Source organism: Pimephales promelas, chromosome 2, assembly GCF_988280905.1.
Source record: "Pimephales promelas chromosome 2, fPimPro1.hap1.1, whole genome shotgun sequence".
Taxonomy (NCBI): domain Eukaryota; kingdom Metazoa; phylum Chordata; class Actinopteri; order Cypriniformes; family Leuciscidae; genus Pimephales; species Pimephales promelas.
This window is the reverse complement of record NC_142770.1, coordinates 42,684,150-42,697,822: the sequence shown is the minus strand read 5'-3', so window position 1 is coordinate 42,697,822 and position 13,673 is coordinate 42,684,150. Positions and strand designations below refer to the sequence as shown.

General features: G+C 49.3%; 4 protein-coding genes, 5 non-coding genes and 1 pseudogene across 9 annotated transcripts in view; 7 read left to right on the top strand and 3 right to left on the bottom strand.

Moving 5' to 3' along the window:
* The window catches only part of LOC120475645 (NLR family CARD domain-containing protein 3), a 297,421-nt gene that overhangs the window by 75,297 nt on the left and 208,451 nt on the right, over positions 1–13,673 (top strand). The window lies entirely within an intron of this gene.
* Positions 259–365, top strand: LOC148997460 (U6 spliceosomal RNA). The gene has a single exon (XR_016148051.1). It is a non-coding gene; the product is annotated as a U6 spliceosomal RNA (small nuclear RNA).
* Positions 1,129–1,235, top strand: LOC148997459 (U6 spliceosomal RNA). Its single transcript, XR_016148175.1, has one exon. It is a non-coding gene; the product is annotated as a U6 spliceosomal RNA (small nuclear RNA).
* LOC148997458 (U6 spliceosomal RNA) lies at positions 1,999–2,105 on the top strand. The gene has a single exon (XR_016148222.1). It is a non-coding gene; the product is annotated as a U6 spliceosomal RNA (small nuclear RNA).
* Positions 2,869–2,966, top strand: LOC148997457 (U6 spliceosomal RNA; annotated as a pseudogene).
* Positions 3,526–6,973, bottom strand: LOC148997456 (uncharacterized). The gene is made up of 6 exons (XM_089122586.1): positions 6,852–6,973; positions 6,533–6,742; positions 6,138–6,451; positions 5,779–6,035; positions 5,419–5,667; positions 3,526–5,328 (listed from the first exon to the last, which is right to left on the bottom strand). The coding sequence occupies exons 1-6, from the start codon at positions 6,946–6,948 to the stop codon at positions 4,578–4,580; spliced, it is 1,878 nt and encodes a 625-aa protein (XP_088978712.1). The 5' UTR covers positions 6,949–6,973; the 3' UTR covers positions 3,526–4,577.
* Positions 6,959–9,564, bottom strand: LOC148997455 (uncharacterized). Its single transcript, XM_089120058.1, has 7 exons — positions 9,560–9,564; positions 8,962–9,254; positions 8,380–8,819; positions 7,983–8,304; positions 7,448–7,751; positions 7,110–7,349; positions 6,959–7,026 (listed from the first exon to the last, which is right to left on the bottom strand). Exons 3-7 carry the CDS (start codon positions 8,499–8,501, stop codon positions 6,959–6,961), a joined length of 1,056 nt encoding a protein of 351 aa, XP_088976184.1. The 5' UTR covers positions 8,502–8,819; positions 8,962–9,254; positions 9,560–9,564.
* On the bottom strand, positions 9,157–11,585 carry LOC148997454 (uncharacterized). The gene is made up of 4 exons (XM_089122644.1): positions 10,248–11,585; positions 9,878–10,170; positions 9,691–9,798; positions 9,157–9,579 (listed from the first exon to the last, which is right to left on the bottom strand). Exons 1-4 carry the CDS (start codon positions 10,790–10,792, stop codon positions 9,569–9,571), a joined length of 957 nt encoding a protein of 318 aa, XP_088978770.1. The 5' UTR covers positions 10,793–11,585; the 3' UTR covers positions 9,157–9,568.
* Positions 12,539–12,645, top strand: LOC148997453 (U6 spliceosomal RNA). Its single transcript, XR_016148220.1, has one exon. It is a non-coding gene; the product is annotated as a U6 spliceosomal RNA (small nuclear RNA).
* On the top strand, positions 13,409–13,515 carry LOC148997452 (U6 spliceosomal RNA). Its single transcript, XR_016148047.1, has one exon. It is a non-coding gene; the product is annotated as a U6 spliceosomal RNA (small nuclear RNA).

The following is a 13,673-nucleotide window of genomic DNA, read 5'->3' as shown; positions in this document are numbered from 1 at the left end:
CAGGGAACAGGGTTTGACCCCATAGGCGATATCTTTTCCCTTCAAGGTTGTCCGCATAATCGGGTTTTCTACTTTCTGCCAACTCATTTCTTTCTCAAAAACCTGGAGTACACAGCCCATTCAGAGCTTGTAGTTTGGTACCATAGATAAGTCTTCCCAACCCATTCTTTCAGTAGATGGATCGCTTGCCCTACCACCTTGGTGATGGCTCGCTCGAACCAGAGGGGTACATATTGCTTGAGGGGGATGGTTGGCCTCGTGCTTGCTAAGGCAGCACATATACTAAAATTGGATCGATACAGAGAAGATTAGCATGGCCCCTGCGAAAGGATGACACGCAAATCCGTGAAGCGCTCCATATTTTTGGCAGCTGTGATCAAGCCTCCTTCACTGGACTTGATTCATACCTTACTGCCAGTTTTTATTTTCTTTCTTGATCTCTTGTGTCAAGAACTGGTGCATCTCCAGTTTCTATAGGGCACTCTCAGTTTTCCAGCATAGTGTGTCCACTCCCTTTCTCAGCAGATGCCGACAGGGAGCAAGGTTTGACCCCATAGGCGATATCTTTTCCCTTCAAGGTTGAGTCACAGAACATCACTGGAACAGAACAATACATCCACACAAAGCAAACTTGAACTAATATCAACTTCTACTTATGATTAGTTTTGACAATTGCGTCATATAGTGACCAGCAGTGCTGTAACTACCTAAAGAGTTGCCTGCTTCACTGGACTTGATTCATACCTTTCTACCACTATTTAGTTTAATTCTTGATCTCTTGTGTCAAGAACTGGTGCATCTCCAATGTCAATAGGGCACTCTCAGCTTTCCAGCATAGTGTGTCCACTCCCTTTCTTCAGCAGATGCCGACAGGGAACAGGGTTTGACCCCATAGGCGATATCTTTTCCCTTCAAGGTTGTCCGCATTATCCGGTTTTCTACTTTCTGCCAACTCATTTCTTTCTCAAAAACCTGGAGTACACAGCCCATTCAGAGCTTGTAGTTTGGTACCATAGATAAGTCTGCCCAACCCATTCTTTCAGTAGAGGGATCGCTAGCCCTACCACCTTGGTGATGGCTCGCTCGAACCCGAGGGGTACATATTCCGTGAGCGAGACAGTTGGCCTCGTGCTTTCTAAGGCAGCACATATACTAAAATTGGATCGATACAGAGAAGATTAGCATGGCCCCTGCGAAAGGATGACACGCAAATCCGTGAAGCGCTCCATATTTTTGGCAGCTGTGATCAAGCCTCCTTCACTGGACTTGATTCATACCTTCCTGCCACTTTTTATTTTCTTTCTTGATCTCTTGTGTCAAGAACTGGTGTATCTCCAGTTTCTATAGGGCACTCTCAGTTTTCCAGCATAGTGTGTCCACTCCCTTTCTCAGCAGATGCCGACAGGGAGCAAGGTTTGACCCCATAGGCGATATCTTTTCCCTTCAAGGTTGAGTCACAGAACATCACTGGAACAGAACAATACATCCACACAAAGCAAACTTGAACTAATATCAACTTCTACTTATGATTAGTTTTGACAATTGCGTCATATAGTGACCAGCAGTGCTGTAACTACCTACAGAGTTGCCTGCTTCACTGGACTTGATTCATACCTTTCTACCACTATTTAGTTTAATTCTTGATCTCTTGTGTCAAGAACTGGTGCATCTCCAATGTCAATAGGGCACTCTCAGTTTTCCAGCATAGTGTGTCCACTCCCTTTCTTCAGCAGATGCCGACAGGGAACAGGGTTTGACCCCATAGGCGATATCTTTTCCCTTCAAGGTTGTCCGCATAATCGAGTTTTCTACTTTCTGCCAACTCATTTCTTTCTCAAAAACCTGGAGTACACAGCCCATTCAGAGCTTGTAGTTTGGTACCATAGATAAGTCTGCCCAACCCATTCTTTCAGTAGAGGGATCGCTTGCCCTACCACCTTGGTGATAGCTCGCTCGAACCCGAGGGGTACATATTCCGTGAGCGGGACGGTTGGCCTAGTGCTTGCTAAGGCAGAACATATACTAAAATTGGATCGATACAGAGAAGATTAGCATGGCCCCTGCGAAAGGATGACACGCAAATCCGTGAAGCGCTCCATATTTTTGGCAGCTGTGATCAAGCCTCCTTCACTGGACTTGATTCATACCTTCCTGCCAGTTTTTATTTTCTTTCTTGATCTCTTGTGTCAAGAACTGGTGTATCTCCAGTTTCTATAGGGTACTCTCAGTTTTCCAGCATAGTGTGTCCACTCCCTTTCTCAGCAGATGCCGACAGGGAGCAAGGTTTGACCCCATAGGCGATATCTTTTCCCTTCAAGGTTGAGTCACAGAACATCACTGGAACAGAACAATACATCCACACAGAGCAAACTTGAACTAATATCAACTTCTACTTCTGATTAGTTTTGACAATTGCGTCATATAGTGACCAGCAGTGCTGTAACTACCTAAAGAGTTGCCTGCTTCACTGGACTTGATTTATACCTTTCTACCACTATTTAGTTTAATTCTTGATCTCTTGTGTCAAGAACTGATGCATCTCCAATGTCAATAGGGCACTCTCAGTTTTCCAGCATAGTGTGTCCACTCCCTTTCTTCAGCAGATGCCGACAGGGAACAGGGTTTGACCCCATAGGCGATATCTTTTCCCTTCAAGTTTGTCCGCATTATCCGGTTTTCTACTTTCTGCCAACTCATTTCTTTCTCAAAAACCTGGAGTACACAGCCCATTCAGAGCTTGTGGTTTGGTACCATAGATAAGTCTGCCCAACCCATTCTTTCAGTAGATGGATCGCTTGCCCTACCACCTTGGTGATGGCTCGCTCGAACCCGAGGGGTACATATTCCGTGAGCGGGACAGTTGGCCTCGTGCTTGCTAAGGCAGCACATATACTAAAATTGGATCGATACAGAGAAGATTAGCATGGCCCCTGCGCAAAGCTTCCCCATCATTTTTCTCTGTTTGTGCGCAGGCGCATTAGCGCCTTCGCGCATGCCCAGTCGCACAAACGAGGTACAAACGAGACCATCAAAACGCAGGATCGAATCCCGCCCGAAGCACAAATATCAAACATTAATTTTTTACATATATCATGCCTATTTCATGTGTATACGTTAAGGTAACATGACGTGTATTATTTGTTTAACCTTTTTCTGCATAGATATTAAAATCTGTTGTGTTAAACATTATATTTGTGTTAAACATTATATTGTATTTATATTGTTTCACCTTTTTCTGCATAGACATTAACATGTATGTTAAATAATATATTGTATTCACATTGTCTAACCTTTTTATTTTGTTTCACCCTTTTCTGGATAGATATTAAAATTTGTTGTTGAACATATTGTATTTATATTGTTTCACCTTTTTCTGCACATTTTATATATATATATATATATATATATATATATATGTATATAGAAATATTTTTTTGATATTTAAATAAAAATTATCAATAACATATCAGTTGTTGATGATGATTGTATAGATGCAGAAAACACCAAACAGCAGCAGCAGTAGACTACAGTGTGAAATAGATTATTTATTTCAAAATACAATACAATAAAACAGTGGTATTGATGCAGACAGTGGTATTGATGCAGAACAGTGGTATTGATGCAGACAGTGGTATTGATGCAGAACAGTGGTATTGATGCAGACAGTGGTATTGAGAACAGTTGTATTGATGCAGACAGTGCTATTAATGCAGAACAGTGGTATTGATGCAGACAGTGGTATTGATGCAGAACAGTGGTATTGATGCAGACAGTGGTATTGATGCAGAACAGTGGTATTGATGCAGAACAGTGGTATTGATGCAGAACAGTGGTATTGATGCAGACAGTGGTATTGAGAACAGTTGTATTGAGAAAGACAGTGGTATTGATGCAGACAGTGCTATTAATGCAGAACAGTGGTATTGATGCAGACAGTGGTATTGATGCAGAACAGTGGTATTGATGCAGACAGTGGTATTGAGAACAGTTGTATTGATGCAGACAGTGGCATTGATATAATATAAGGGCTCATTACAGACATGCATGGATACATAACGCAGCAGCATACAGTGTGAAGTACCAACGCGGCGGCAACAAAGCCAGTGCAACGTAACTCCAAAGACAATGACCACATTGTTTAACATACCCACATGTCCAAAAGACCTATATAACTTGTCAGCGCATAAAATCATAACAGCACAAATGCATGACAATGTGTTATACAGGTGTGAATGGGACAGACAATGTTATCTTTTCTTTTTCTTAAGCCATATGATAGGCAGAAGACACACAGTATAGGCCTATAAAACTTGTCAGTGCAAAGAATCAGTATAGTACAAAGGCATGGCAATGTTATACAGGTGTGAATGGGATACACAATGTTTTTTCAAGCATAGTGTCACTGTGCTGTAGAAAAATTGTGACAGGTGTGGACCGGTGTTTGTAAGAAGCCTCCACACCGCGGCAAGGTCCCGGTCCATGTGGAGGGTAAAGTCAATGTCTTTAAAAATAAACAAACAAACAAACAAAAAAAAACACAAACAACTATATACACCTGCCCCAGCGAGAATGCAAAATCAGTCCGGGGCTCGACCCTTTTCCTTGTCCTTCATCTCCCTCAGCCACTCCTCCACACTCTTACCCGCTGCGGCGGCAGAGCAAAAATGTACATTGCCGTAGCGGGTGTGTCCAGTCTCCCTCCGCTTTGGCTGGCCGCATGTCCTGCACTTTTGTTCTTGTGGCACGCCGGCCCGGGCAGCAACGACTGCTCCTGCTCCTGCTGCTGCCCTCTGCTCAGCCCTCTTCCTCCTCAGCCACTCAGTTTTGTACACAGAGCGAGGCTGAGGAGGCGGAGCAGGAGGCAGAGGGCCGGCGTGATGTGCGGCGGCCAGAGGCAGAGGGAGGATGTGTGGAGCTGGCGTTGTCCGAGGGAGCGTAGGTATGGGGAGCACCCTTACGCTCTGCTGGGGCAGTGAGAGGTCCAGAAAGAGAGGCTGTGTCATCGAAAAAGGTCCTGTTGCAGCCGCAGCAGCTGGTGGTATGGCCAGGACAACAGCTGAGGGGGCAGGCGGTAAAGGCGCCAGTGGGCACACTGGTGCTGGCAAAACAGGCACCGGTGCTGCCACAGCCGGTGCTGCTGCCGGAGGTCCCACCACCCTTGGCGCTGCTGTCGTCGCCTGGCCTGTTGCTGCTGCCGGAGGACGATCCGCCGCTGCTGTTGGGCCCGGCGCCGTCGCCGAGCCCGCTGCCGCCGCCGGTGGTCGTCCCTCTGCTGCAACGCCTGAAGTGAGCACAGTCCTCTCCTTCTCCCGCTGCGTCCTGGTGAACCTGAGAACGGATTTCAACATAGTATTTTAGTTACATGTACAATTTTAAGAGCATGCAATTCATCAATACCATCAAAAGCATCAAACATACCACAGCGAGAGGGTCCTGGCATTCAGCTCAAAGAGCTGAATGGGCGCCCGAGCCATCAGCCTCTGGTGGCCCAGCACAAGGTCCCGGATGTGCTGGTACCGAAGCAGTATGCTCTCCCACCGCGACCTCCGGGCACCGCGTGCACGGCTGCCCGAGGGGATCAAGCGGCAGAGCTGGGCGCATACTGCCTCTACCAGCCGGCTTGCGCTGGGACTGCTGGCAGGTCCAGAGGTCTCTCCGACCAGGCAGCTGTGGACAATGGACAAAAACAATGACAGATATGAGCAAGATAATGGGCAACATTACATAGAGCAGCTGGTGTGTACATCAGGGATATGTATGATGGAAGTGTAGCCTTACCGCCTCAAGCTTTCCACACCAGGTATACTGGTGCGGCTTGGCTTCGCTGCCATGAAGCGCCCCTGAGCTGGCCTGTCCCTGTAGCGGGGAGGGTAAACTACTCGGGCCCTGTCGTACGGTGACAGGGCCTCGTAGAGCCTGATAAGCTCATCTACCCTCCCCTCGGACAAGGCCGGGTCGTGACGCAACCCCACCAAGGCCGTGGCCAACTGGACCACGGCCAGGTACCCTGGCTGGTCATCTGGTCCTCTGTAGTCCTGCAGACACACAAGAAAAAATGGAGAAAGAAATAAGTCAGTTGGATAGAACAGAGCAAGCGCCGTTTTGGGTGATGCGGGATGCACTACAGTCGTGCTTACCTCAGCAGCCTGCTGAGGCTCTGGCGAGGACCGGCCGGGGGAGTGGGGTGCGGGCTCGGGGGCACCGGTCGGACTGGATGGCTCGGGCGCGGGTGCGTCAGCCGGTCGCCCTGACCGCGGGTCCGTCAGAGGATCTAGGAACTCGCCAGGCACGTGGAGGGTGAGGTCATCCACCTCCTGGCCGTCGGCGAGCTCGTCATCCTCGACGAGATGGGGAACGTCCCCCCCCGCGTCCGGAATGTCAGGGTCCAAGCTGACGTCCTGCAGCACTCTGCCCGTCTGGGAGTACAGGTACTCGATGCCGATGAGTTCCCCTGAAGTACAACAACAGTCAGTCAGGTACAAGTATCATTCAGTGTGGACACGTGTAAGCGCGGTGGCTTGAGTGTTCTTACCAGTGTACTCCCTGGGCTTGGTGTAATCCTTGACCACACTCACGCCAAGCACCCTTTGGCTGAGCTGATCAAGAGAGTGCTGCAGGGGGCCATTGTAGGAGCGGAGCAGCGGCCGTCCCTCCTGTGCCACGGACGCCGCCCTGTCTGTGTTCCACCGCGTCAACCCCTCCAGGAGAAATGCCTGGAAGTGCCAGGGATTGGCACTTTCTCCTGCGGAGGAACACAGATCTGTTTAGCAGTTTATTCAGTGCACACAATGTGAACGACAGCGAGTCGATGACAGTGAAAGATTGACGTGACAGTGAAACGTGTGGTCTACCTGGAATGAAGCGGTTGAGATGCAGGTGGAACGACTCCAGGGACGTGGAGCCTCGTGCACAACGGTACACCGGCAGGCTGATCCCCCCCTTGGTCATCCTGCCGGTCTCAGTGTACAGCTCCACGCCCAGCGGGTCCTGGATGCACTGGAGGTGGCGCCGCTGCTCCTTCCAGATCTTCTGGATGCGGTCTTGGTCCAGCAGGGAAATCCCCATGGTGTCTCGTCCGCTGGCACCGCCGAAGGTTTCCAGGAGGTCACCGATCAGCCGCTCCGTCTCCGCCGCTCCACGCGTGCGGCGACGGCAATGGAGAGCCATGTTCTTGCGGCTGACGTGCCTCCACACTCCGGCGTCGGACGAGAAGGTCATCCCCTGCGCCTCAAGCATCCTCTTCGTAGCTTTGAGCAACCGGGCTGTGTCCTCTGGGTCCCACAGGAAGATGCACGAAGACAGCTGCTGCAGGAAGGGTTTATACAGCTGGTGGCTCTCAGTGGTGACACCTGTTATGGAAAAATGCATGTTATATCAAAAGTTATGGAACCATGATGTCTCTTACTGAAATGCTATTTGTTTAATTATTGTTATTGCCACAACACACCTGACGCAAACCGGCGCATCAGGTGCCAGATGTCCAGCCGGACCACCAGCTTGTCCCACTTCCCGAACACGTCAGCTGCCTTGGATCTCCCGTGGGATGAACAACAGTCCCGGTCGACGTAGAGGAGCTGAGGTGGCTCCACCCCAGCGTCCCGATACCGCCGCATCAACCCCTCAGCCATGGGCAACAGGCCGGCACCCTCGGTGTCCGTGAGCACGGACATGAGCACCTGTCCGTGCTCGTTGCCGACGTTCGTTGCCCATGCTGCGGTCTGGGCGGCAGCACCGGAGAGCTTCCGGGTCACCTGTTTTAAAGGATAAAGCATCTCAGTAAGGCTTCACGCACATAGCCAGAGCATGATACTCCACACCACACTTATTTATATATATATATATATATATATATATATATATATTAGTATATATATTAGTATTTATATTAGTATGTATGTCGAGTGAGCGCGTGTTAAATTAGTATGTATGTCGATAATAGTACAAACTATATAGTGTATATACATATATAGCACCACATTTACCTTCTTGGTAGAGTCCATCTTCAAAACCCTACCAAAGACGGAGGTGACCCGGGCCTTCACGTCCTCCAGGCGGGAGAGGATGTCGTGGCAGTACACCAATAACAGCCACGCGTACTGGGGCACGGGTGGCGGTTTTGGTGGTGGGGTGCACATGCGCACGACACCCTGCGACGTGAAGGGCTCCATGACGCTGAGGTAGTGTATGGACCGCCGCATCCAGGCCTCTGTGTGTGCCTCACAGAGTTTTTTGTACAGCTGCGTGGCGCTGTTCCCCCGAGTACGCTCACGCAGCTGGATGATTACCCGCCGGTCGCAGGCAAGTCTACAGAGAGGAGTACATCATGTGTTACACAAGAGCCACACACAGACACAACAAGGTTTTTAAACAGATACTTACTTGTAGGTGAGGATTGCCGGGAAGAGGGCGCGATGCCCCTCACCCAGCTGACCCACGACCTCCTGCGACCAGGCAGCTACCTTCCTCTTACACCGACGGCACTCCAGGTACTCGGTGGCCATCAAGTACCAGCCGTCGATGTCCAGGACCCTCCGGATGGTCCTGTAGAGCCCACACTTTGTGAGGGCCCTATTACAGCATGTCGGCCGGACGCCCCACAGACGCAGGGGCACCCAGAGGAACAGCCGACACGCGAAGAAGGCAGCTGGTGAGGCGGGTGGCTGAGAGTAACTCGGCCGGGGCTGAGGAGGGTCCCACCACAGCTTGAGGTCTGTGGTGAGTTTGGTCCTCCCCTCGCTGTCTGGCTTGAACAGCTCCCGGCCGATCCACTCCTGCTCTTCCACGGTGAGAGCTGTCCGCCAGCTCTCAGGCAACCGGGACTGTGAGAAAAAAAAAAGAACACAACCAAACAAACAAACAGTCAGGAGGCTGAGAGGAGGTGCTACATGCAGATTGACAGTCAACTTCACTGAGTTGTGCCGTCCATGAGTACGGGCCAGGTGTGTGAGCGTGTGTTTGTACCTCAGCCGAAGCAGGAGTGGGTGTTGCGGGCTGCTCCACTTTCCTCTCCTTCCTCTTCCTCTTTGCCGGCGCTGGTGCCAGGGTGGCCTCCCCGGATGGCGTCTCCTCCACGGAGACGCGACAGGGCTCCTCCCTGGTCAACGCCGGAGCCCGCGCAGGAAACGCGAGGCTAGGTGGAGCAGCCGCAACTTGAGGTGGTGGTGGTGGTGGGGGAGGGATGTAGGACAGTGCCGGAGGAGGTGGGGATGGAGGCCTCACCACCAGCGGGAGCGTCTGAAGGACCTGTACGTGAGCTGCAGACACATTCACACACACACACACACACACAACAAAATGGCATCAGCCACAGGCAGGCAAGACTAAGTGAGACGTGCAGCATGCCAGTGATTAGATGACGTGCAGCATACCAGTAATTAAATGGTGTGTAGCATGCAAGTGAATAGATGACATACAGCATGCCAGTGATAGAGCAGATGGTTTAGTGCTACAAGGTGGATGTTGAGAGGTGAAGCAGGGCCAAGTGAAGCAAATCTACATTACCACTACGTTCTACACATCTACCACCGACAAAGACGGCTACATTACCTTCCAAACTTACCTTTGATCTTCAAGCATCAGCTGTAGAGACCAGTAAATGAAACCATTACAGTTAATGCTAAAATACTGCCAGAATAATATATATTGAGGGCAAATGTTGCAGTGTGACACGTCCAGTGTGGTGCCAATTACCCGTTTCTAAGTCAGTGGCCATCTGGACCAGTTCCTCGTCCGTCACCTCTGTGGGGGGGGAAGGCGGCGGAACCGAGGGGCGCTGGTCTCTGGCGGATGTAGACACCGCTGTGGGGTGGGAGGGCAATGGTTAGTTAATCCTTTACACCGAACCACTGTTGTGTTAAAGAGAAAGAAAGAGATATACCTGGAACTGCAGGCCGTGCTGGTGTGGTCATCAGCTTCCTGACCTTGGCCTGCAGCTCACCTGGGGCCATTGGACGCCTTCCCAGTAGGGCCGAGAACATGGGAGCGGTCGGCTTGCGTGGCGGCAGCCCGGTGGAAGCAGCAGCCTTGCTGGGGCCACTGCTGCTGCTCAGAGGTGGGGGGGTAGCAGCCACCTCTGCCGACTGCTCCTTGTCTCGGCCCAGGATGTACTTCCTGGCGGCGTCCATTGAGGTCCCAGGCTGCGGTATCTTCCGCCGAAGCCACTTGACAAAGCTGCAAGACAATGATCAAAGATTAACACGCATATCAACAAGTCACAGCACCCTGCCCTTCACCACAACTGGACTTACGTCTTCTGCTTTTTTCCTGTAGACTCGTACAGGTCCTTCAGGGTGGCCTCCTTGAAGTCCCCAAAGCCAACAAGCGCCTCGCCCTCACACCCGGGCTGAGTGGCACGGGCCCGGGCCTCCTCGTGCACCCGGTGGAACCTCAGCTGCTCCACAAAAGCAGGGTGGGCGCACGAGTACCGGGCGAGTGCGTCCTTGTTGGCCATAAGGGGGCTGTCGGAGGCACTTTTCTCCCGCTCCCGCTGGTGGCTGGCAACCAACTGCGTGATGTAGCCCACGTCGTTCTCCAGGAGCCAACGGAAAGTTTGACCCTGGTACTTCCCAAACTGGATGCTGTGGCAGCCCAGCACCAGCATGGGGTCACCAGGGTCACCGCCCTTGGAGACGACGTGGGCTTGGGCCTCCTTCTCCACCTCCTCCGGCTTCTTGGCCCTCGCAGCAGCGGCGGTCCCGCGTGGCCCCTTAGAGGCGATGAAGGCCAACGCCTCATCAGAGGCCCGCAGGATAAGCTGCTGCGAGGCCGTGAATTTTAAATTTGCTAAAGACATATCTTCAACAACAAATGGCACAGCACAGCATTAGATGAGCATTACAGGTTAAACTAGCAGCTATATATTAATTGCCATATTAACAGGACTATCACACATAAGATTAATGATATACAAGAACTACACATTCACTATTATTGAAATATTAACGTTAACAAATTAATAATCAACAGGTAAATAATGACCCCAGGGTGCATTGGCAGCCATTAAATAAACAGGCTTATTGTTAATGCATAAAAGATACACTTAAACTTTATATTTGATTTCACGTGGTGATATTATAATCTTAAGGGTCTAAAGATACTAAATGTATAGTCTTTTCATAATTTAATTTTGTTTTCAGAGATCGCCACATGTTGTCCCATTAATTTTCAATGGATTGCATTACATTACATGTTAGCGATCTCTCAAAACGTATTAAATCTTTGATCAGACAAGTGTAAATATTGTTTAAATGTGTAAACAGGACGCCTGACGTTGACGTTAATTAACTAACATACGTTAACGTTTCTTTAAATATAAAAACCAGTGATCGACGGAGAGACGTAATAATACATCGACAAATTCCATGTCAGTACATTGTAAAAGTACTCTGGGAAGACAATGTCTGTACATTCGTAATATTCTATTTATTTTTGTTTTACTCACTCAGTCAGTCGTAACCGTCACACTCTTCCGTTTGAGTTGGTTGCTATGACGCTTGAGTATACTAACCGTTTATTGGCCCAAAACGCTCGACAAAAGCTTGAGTATACTAACCGTTGATTGGCCCAAAACGCTCGACAAACGCTCGACAATCCGAGCTTTCTAATTGGCCCATAACTGAAAACGCTCGACAATCCGAGCTTTCTGATTGGCCCAAAACTGAAAACGCTCGACAAAGGCTCGACAGCACGAGCTGCTGATTGGCCGGCATCCAGAGAAGATCGCGGGACATAGAGCGAAAGGATGACACGCAAATCCGTGAAGCGCTCCATATTTTTGGCAGCTGTGATCAAGCCTCCTTCACTGGACTTGATTCATACCTTCCTGCCACTTTTTATTTTCTTTCTTGATCTCTTGTGTCAAGAACTGGTGTATCTCCAGTTTCTATAGGGCACTCTCAGTTTTCCAGCATAGTGTGTCCACTCCCTTTCTCAGCAGATGCCGACAGGGAGCAAGGTTTGACCCCATAGGCGATATCTTTTCCCTTCAAGGTTGAGTCACAGAACATCACTGGAACAGAACAATACATCCACACAAAGCAAACTTGAACTAATATCAACTTCTACTTATGATTAGTTTTGACAATTGCGTCATATAGTGACCAGCAGTGCTGTAACTACCTACAGAGTTGCCTGCTTCACTGGACTTGATTCATACCTTTCTACCACTATTTAGTTTAATTCTTGATCTCTTGTGTCAAGAACTGGTGCATCTCCAATGTCAATAGGGCACTCTCAGTTTTCCAGCATAGTGTGTCCACTCCCTTTCTTCAGCAGATGCCGACAGGGAACAGGGTTTGACCCCATAGGCGATATCTTTTCCCTTCAAGGTTGTCCGCATAATCGAGTTTTCTACTTTCTGCCAACTCATTTCTTTCTCAAAAACCTGGAGTACACAGCCCATTCAGAGCTTGTGGTTTGGTACCATAGATAAGTCTGCCCAACCCATTCTTTCAGTAGAGGGATCGCTTGCCCTACCACCTTGGTGATAGCTCGCTCGAACCCGAGGGGTACATATTCCGTGAGCGGGACGGTTGGCCTAGTGCTTGCTAAGGCAGAACATATACTAAAATTGGATCGATACAGAGAAGATTAGCATGGCCCCTGCGAAAGGATGACACGCAAATCCGTGAAGCGCTCCATATTTTTGGCAGCTGTGATCAAGCCTTCTTCACTGGACTTGATTCATACCTTCCTGCCACTTTTTATTTTCTTTCTTGATCTCTTGTGTCAAAAACTGGTGCATCTCCAATGTCTATAGGGCACTTTCAGTTTTCCAGCATAGTGTGTCCACTCCCTTTCTCAGCAGATGCCGACAGGGAACAGGGTTTGACCCCGTAGGCGATATCTTTTCCCTTCAAGGTTGAGTCACAGAACATCACTGGAACAGAACAATACATCCACACAAAGCAAACTTGAACTAATATCAACTTCTACTTATGATTAGTTTTGACAATTGCGTCATATAGTGACCAGCAGTGCTGTAACTACCTAAAGAGTTGCCTGCTTCACTGGACTTGATTCATACCTTTCTACCACTATTTAGTTTAATTCTTGATCTCTTGTGTCAAGAACTGGTGCATCTCCAATGTCAATAGGGCACTCTCAGTTTTCCAGCATAGTGTGTCCACTCCCTTTCTTCAGCAGATGCCGACAGGGAACAGGGTTTGACCCCATAGGCGATATCTTTTCCCTTCAAGGTTGTCCGCATAATCGGGTTTTCTACTTTCTGCCAACTCATTTCTTTCTCAAAAACCTGGAGTACACAGCCCATTCAGAGCTTGTAGTTTGGTACCATAGATAAGTCTTCCCAACCCATTCTTTCAGTAGATGGATCGCTTGCCCTACCACCTTGGTGATGGCTCGCTCGAACCAGAGGGGTACATATTGCTTGAGGGGGATGGTTGGCCTCGTGCTTGCTAAGGCAGCACATATACTAAAATTGGATCGATACAGAGAAGATTAGCATGGCCCCTGCGAAAGGATGACACGCAAATCCGTGAAGCGCTCCATATTTTTGGCAGCTGTGATCAAGCCTCCTTCACTGGACTTGATTCATACCTTACTGCCAGTTTTTATTTTCTTTCTTGATCTCTTGTGTCAAGAACTGGTGCATCTCCAGTTTCTATAGGGCACTCTCAGTTTTCCAGCATAGTGTGTCCACTCCCTTTCTCAGC

Excerpts from the sequence above, each read along its gene's own strand:
- LOC148997456 (XM_089122586.1), bottom strand. The coding sequence starts at position 6,948 with ATGACCAAGGGGGGGATCAGCCTGCCGGTGTACCGTTGTGCACGAGGC. Across the intron at positions 6,743-6,851 it reads TCTCAACCGCTTCATTCCAG|GAGAAAGTGCCAATCCCTGG; the intron begins GTAGACCACACG and ends GTTCCTCCGCAG. Across the intron at positions 5,668-5,778 it reads GGTGTGGAAAGCTTGAGGCG|CTGCCTGGTCGGAGAGACCT; the intron begins GTAAGGCTACAC and ends CATTGTCCACAG.
- LOC148997455 (XM_089120058.1), bottom strand. The coding sequence starts at position 8,501 with ATGGCCACCGAGTACCTGGAGTGCCGTCGGTGTAAGAGGAAGGTAGCT. Across the intron at positions 7,752-7,982 it reads AGATGGACTCTACCAAGAAG|GTGACCCGGAAGCTCTCCGG; the intron begins GTAAATGTGGTG and ends CCTTTAAAACAG. Across the intron at positions 7,027-7,109 it reads GGAGACGGAGCGGCTGATCG|ATCTGGAAGGAGCAGCGGCG; the intron begins GTGACCTCCTGG and ends CGCATCCAGAAG.
- LOC148997454 (XM_089122644.1), bottom strand. The coding sequence starts at position 10,792 with ATGTCTTTAGCAAATTTAAAATTCACGGCCTCGCAGCAGCTTATCCTG. Across the intron at positions 10,171-10,247 it reads ACAGGAAAAAAGCAGAAGAC|CTTTGTCAAGTGGCTTCGGC; the intron begins GTAAGTCCAGTT and ends ATTGTCTTGCAG. Across the intron at positions 9,799-9,877 it reads AGCACGGCCTGCAGTTCCAG|CGGTGTCTACATCCGCCAGA; the intron begins GTATATCTCTTT and ends CCCACCCCACAG.